We start from the raw sequence: 6,422 nt of genomic DNA, 5'->3' as shown, positions 1-6,422 counted from the left end.
AGAAGTTATAGTAGGTAAAAAACCAGATGTAGAAAGGGATGAAAAAAGACCTTTATTACAAGTAACATGATCAGACGCACCAGAATCAAGAACCCAAGGGCCGAGAGAAGATGAATGAGAGAGGTAAACAGATGAGTTACCAGTGTGTGCAACCGAAGTAGGAGAACTAGAGTTTGGATGACTCTGAACCCATCGGAGAAAATCTTCCTAGTTTGTTGGGGAGCCTTGTGGAGATGGTGTAGTCTGAATAGTGGCAGAAGGATCAAGCTGAGTTGCATTTATCGAAGGCGAAGGCTTGCCATGCAACTTCCAACAACGATCAATAGTGTGTCCAAGCCGATGACAATGGTCACATTTTGGACGAGGCTTAGAGCTGGATGGTCCTCCACGAGAACGTTGCTGATTATGTCCCTGAGATGCAAGAGCAGCAGTGTCACCCGGAACTGAAGTAATAGACTGCTCAACTGGATGTTTTGCTGGTACGCGAAGGAGGATCGCTGAAGTAGTAGACATATCCGGAACAGTAACAGACCCCAAAATTTGATCACGAGTTGCAGAGTACTCCTGGGGTAGGCCATAGAGTGCAAGAAGCATGAAGAAGGTGCTGCGTTGATCCAACTCCTTCTTCTGTTCAACTGGATTACTTGCAGCAGGAGGGAGTAGCTCATTAAAGTCATGAAGTGCACTATGAACAGTGCCAAGATATGTAGAAATAGAGCCATCGAGTGACTTCGGAGTAATGATGTTCAATAAGCGGTGACAAACTCCATAGAGACGTGTGTCGTTAGTATAGAGTGCCTTTGCTTGACTCCAAACCGATTCACACGTGAGATGCGGACGGAATATCGGTTTAACATCTAGATGAAGTGTAGACCTAATGACACTACACAACTGAGCATCAATCTGGCTCCATTTGGATGTTTCAGTCACACTCACCTTTTCAGGGTTTTGGGTGAGGTGATCCTCGTAACCTTGACCACGTAGCCAAAGTTTGATGTCGGCAGCCCAACTATCATAATTTGATCCATTCAGTTTTTCAACTGAGAGAGGAGAAGTGATGTAGTTGGTGAAGATACTCTTTGTTTCAGACTGAGATGCCATGGTCAGCAAAGGTTGTCAGAAAACGCGTTGGAACCGGGAAACCAGGGGCTGTTTGAACTGGAAGTCGTATATCCGTAACTCAAAACTGAAAACTGAGGGCAGATATGGAAGCAGGAGGCCGAGGCGAGTGCGGTGGAAGAAGAATCATTGTGAACGGCCGCCGGACGCGCCGTCACGTGCGGTGATAGTGGGCGGCACGTGAGATCCACGCGCGGGCTGTTAGGTGGCGCGTGTGGGCGCGTGTGGGCACGTGAGAAGGATTCTGAAGGCGTGGCAGAAGGGTTTGGCCGGTCTGGGGTGTTCGGCGCTGATGGAGTGGTCGTTCGTCGAAAAAACGCGTCAGAAACAGTAACGGCAGCGACGGTAAAGCGTGAACGGCTGAACACAAATTGAAGAATCAGCGTATCAACGGCAGAAGGGGGAAACCGGAGTTTGAGAACACGGTTCGCCGAAAAAAAAAAATTCACCGGAGACAATGGGTCGACCGGGTAGTTGACGATTAGGGTTTGTCTCTCATTTGGCTCTAGATACCATGTTGAATATAAAGAGTATTGAGAGACATATAGAATAACCCGTGTGTTTCAACTACACAGCGGAATCTCTTTATATAGACATAGGGTATTAAATAACCCTAATTCACAGTAATGCTAACGGGCCAGAATACTTACATATTTACAGCCCATATATTTTATTTACATTCTAATATAGTATTTAACACTTTCCTTTCTTTTTCTTTTCTCCCCAATTCCTTCCCTTCCTTTCCTATATATTCCTTATTTATATATTATAATTAACAAATATCTAAAAATATCTAGATATTTGTTAAATTACCATTTCGCCCATAACGCGTTAATTCTTCGTAAAAGATTCGCCGCAGTTAATTTAATTTATTTATCAACGAGTAATTCTAATCGGGCATCAAAATATCTTTTTGATCATATAAACTCCAAAATATTAATAACTTGGCTAAAAAGCCCCTGAGTTCAATACCACAATCCACTAAAATACATAAAGTATAATTTAAAATTACGGGTCTTACATTACTACCCCCCCTAAAATTGGTTTCGTCCTCGAAACTATGCGTCGATAAATAACTCTAGGTGTTGTTCTCTCATCTTGCTCTCCAGTTCCCAAGTCGCATCTCCAGTAATTGGGTTCCAAATCACCTTGACCAACGAAACATCCTTGGTCCTTAATCGCTTAATCTTCTTGTCATCAATTCTCACATGTGGTACTTCGAATGACAAGTTATCCTTTAGCTGGATTGTGTCTGGTTCGATCACATGAGATGGATCTGCAAGATATTTCCTCAACTGTGACACATGATACACGTCATGAATATTGGACAGTATCGGAGGTAATGCAATCCGATAAGCAACAGGCCCAATTCGTGCATAAATCTGATATGGTCCAATGAATTTTGGAGTCAACTTCTTCGATTTCAATGCCTTACCAACTCCCGTAGTAGGTGTGACTCTTAGAAACACATGGTCACCCTGTTCGAATTCTAAAAGTCTGCGACGCTTGTCCGCGTAACTCTTCTGATGATCTTGTGAAGTCTTCATTTTCTCCTTGATTTTCCTTACCTTAGTTGTAGTCTGTTGCACCATCTCTGGTCCGACAATCATATTTTCACCGTCCTTATACCAACACAAGGGCGTTTGACACTTGCGCCCATATAAAGCCTCATATGGTGCCATTCCAATACTTGCGTGGAAACTATTGTTGTAGGTGAACTCAATCGTAGTTTCGTTCCCAAGGCTTCGTGCAATGCTCCCCAAAAATGTGATGTGAACTTCAGATCACGGTCTGATACAATACTCGATGGTACTCCGTGTAATCTCTAAAGGTTGCAACACCCCAGCAGGTCGCTGATGTTCCACCTTGTACGGAACATCCATCTAGTACTAAACCTAAACACTATGTATGACACCGACACATTGAGTACAATGTATCATTACCTAATGATAGGGCTTCCCATCCATACCAAGAATGATCTTGGGTTATTGTAGAGGTAAACAAATCAGATTAATCGAGAAGTCCCTATTCTGAATAGTTATTTGACAATGTAAACATGCATAGTTTACTGTCAAAGTCTTAGCAGTAAAGTAGACATAGACAACTTCAAACGATTTACACAATCCATAACAATGAAGGAATGGGTTGCCCCCGAATCAGAAAGTGTAGTCCTCTGAGGAATGGAGTAATTCTTATGGATAGAAGAGAAAAGGATGGGATTGAAGCACTTGTCAATATCTATGAGAATGATATGACTAAGTTTAAGTATGAGGTGGATCTTATTCAATATTAATCCAAACAATGATGCATGACTATGGTAGATCTCTTCTCAAGTTCTATTAATTCCTTCTATGTGTATGTGTGTGTCTATATATATAATGTGTTGGTGTGGAAAAAGAGTTTCAATAAATATTTAATGAAAAGTAATTGTGGACACCTTACATCTCCTTTACCTTTACACATTGAGAGAATTGTGTGATAGATGTGATAATTAATTAGTAATCTCATAGGAAGAGAGAGATAAATAGAAAATAATTGTTGAATAATTGTTAAGAAATTTGAGATGTACAAATATCATTGTTGAATAATTAATTTCGAATGCATGAAAAGTGATTTTGAATAAAATGTTATAATATTTATTCATGTTAATCTATTGAAATTTTTAAAAATTTGTTTGATTTAGTGAAATTTTCCTCAAGTTTGATGCATAACTCTTTGATCTTAATTTGATACATGGGTTTCCAACACATTTCTATTTAATAAGGTTATTACATTTTATTCCTTTTTCTTTCTCTTCAGTTCTTACTTTCAATTAACCTATTCATTTTCGTCAATTAACTTTGTTTCCTCTTTTAAAAGCACATAGCTACAACAATGGGCTTAACATGGATCACCACTTTTGTTTGTTCATCTAGTATTAATTCTAATGGATTCAAGAGATGAAGATAAGATTGAAACGATTATGACTTTAGAAGAGAATATATGGCATGTTTTCAGTATGCATCTCTCAATCCAAGAGCAATGTAGGACATTGTGTTAATTTATTCCATCTCTTCTCAAGTTATCTCAATTTCTTCTTAACATGTAGATCTATTAATATAATGTGTTGGTGAGATAAAAGATTTTGAATAAATATTGGATTTTGAATATGCTAAATGAGATTTTTAAGATATTTTAAAATCAATTATGTAAGCATTAATTTATTATATATATACATATTTTATATAGGCATTAATTTAAGTTTTTTAAAAGGCTCTTTTAATTAATTACGCATCATTATTTAGATTTAGTTTTTTCTTTAAATCAAAATTTATTTAAGAGAGTAGAAGAGACTCAATCAATTACATAGGAGAAAACTTAATAGTAATTTAAAAAAGATGTGATTTGTTAGTAATGTGATAGGCCTGTTTGATTTCCTTTTCAAAACCTATTTCTTAGTTTTTAAAATTTAAATATTTAAAAACTTGTTTGTAATGTGGTTTTGGTTTTTAATTTTTAAAATTTTGAGAACAATTTTGCTACCAACACTCCCTAATTTACTACCCACACCCTCAAATGTTTAAAAAAAATTATAATTTCCAAATTACCCTCCCCTTCTTCCTCTTCATTAACCTAACCCATCTTCTTCTTCTTTGTTCTATCTTCTTCATCTTCATTCAACACCTTCTTCATCTTCTTTATTTTCTTCAACATTAACCACCATCTTCATTAACCATCTTCATAAATCATCATCAATCATCATGAATCATCATTAATCATCATTAATCTTCATTAATCTTCATTAATCATCATCAATCATCATTAACTATCTTCAGAATTTTGCTAACATTTACGCGAACTCAATTTCACGTAAGTTTACGTGAACTGAATTGACTTCTAGTAAATATACATGAACTTAGTACAAGGAGAAAATGTTTTTAATCAATTGCAAAAGCGTAATAACGATAACTATAAATTAGAAAAAGAAAAACCTATAACATTTTCTATCTGTCAAAGTTTAAATTGCAACAATGGCTTCTCAAACAACTACCTTCTATATACCTTTTCATCTTCTACTGTGTATTAAATAGTGAACTGATGCAACATGAGAAAATTTAATAGATACATGTTTTTCAATTATTATAAATAGAATTAATTGATATATCTGGGTGTTTTGAGGTATGATCTATTATATATATTTAAAACAGACCCCCAAATGCCACCTCATTCTATTTCATCCACCTATACAAAATTTTTCCACATCACCTTTTAGCTGATGTGGACCTCTTCTTCATTCTCCCCTCTCAATCCCTAATCTCCTTCAATCTTTCTCTCAATAATAATATTATTTTATAAATTATAAAATTATTTTACAATTATTTATAATAAATTTATAATTTATAAATTATTTTACAATTTGATAATCATTTATAATTTATATTATTATCAAGTTATTTTATAATAAATTTATAAATTATTTTATAATATTATTAGTCATTTACCAATGGTAATAATTTATAATAAATTTATAAATTATAAAATTATTTTACAATTATTTATAATTTATAAATTATTTTACAATATATCTATTATATATATTTAAAACAGACACCCGAATGCCACCTCACCCCCGAATGCCACCTCATTCTATTTCATCCACCTATACAAAAATCTTCCACATCACCTTTTAGCTGATGTGGACCTCTTCTCCATTCTCCCCTCTCAATCCCTAATCTCCTTCAATCTTTCTCTCAATAATAATATTATTTTATAAATTATAAAATTATTTTACAATTATTTATAATAAATTTATAATTTATAAATTATTTTACAATTTGATAATAATTTATAATTTATATTATTATCAAATTATTTTATAAGTTATTTTATAATAAATTATAAATTATTTTATAATATTATTAGTCATTTACCAATGGTAATAATTTATATTATTAGTCATTAAAAACAGACCCGAATGCCACCTCACCCCCGAATGCCACCTCATTCTATTTCATCCACCTATACAAAAATTTTCCACATCAACTTTTAGCTGATGTGGACCTCTTCTCCATTCTCCCCTCTCAATCCCTAATCTCCTTCAATTTTTCTCTCAATAATAATATTATTTTATAAATTATAAAATTATTTTACAATTAGTTATAATAAATTTATAATTTATAAATTATTTTACAATTTGATAATCATTTATAATTTATATTATTATCAAGTTATTTCATAAGTTATTTTATAATAAATTTATAAATTATTTTATAATATTATTAGTCATTTACCAATGGTAATAATTTATATTATTAGTCATTAAA

General features: G+C 34.0%; 1 protein-coding gene across 1 annotated transcript; it reads right to left on the bottom strand.

Annotated features, from left to right (window-relative positions):
- Nucleotides 1–207: 207 nt before the first annotated feature.
- On the bottom strand, nt 208–1,101 carry LOC140920768 (uncharacterized). Its single transcript, XM_073369591.1, has one exon. It carries the CDS (start codon nt 1,099–1,101, stop codon nt 208–210), a length of 894 nt encoding a protein of 297 aa, XP_073225692.1.
- Between the last annotated feature and the right edge of the window lie 5,321 nt (nt 1,102–6,422).

Source organism: Cicer arietinum, chromosome 6 (assembly GCF_000331145.2).
Source record: "Cicer arietinum cultivar CDC Frontier isolate Library 1 chromosome 6, Cicar.CDCFrontier_v2.0, whole genome shotgun sequence".
Taxonomy (NCBI): Eukaryota; Viridiplantae; Streptophyta; class Magnoliopsida; order Fabales; family Fabaceae; genus Cicer; species Cicer arietinum.
The sequence above is the reverse complement of the archived record's forward strand: the minus strand, read 5'-3'. Positions and strand labels throughout refer to the sequence as shown.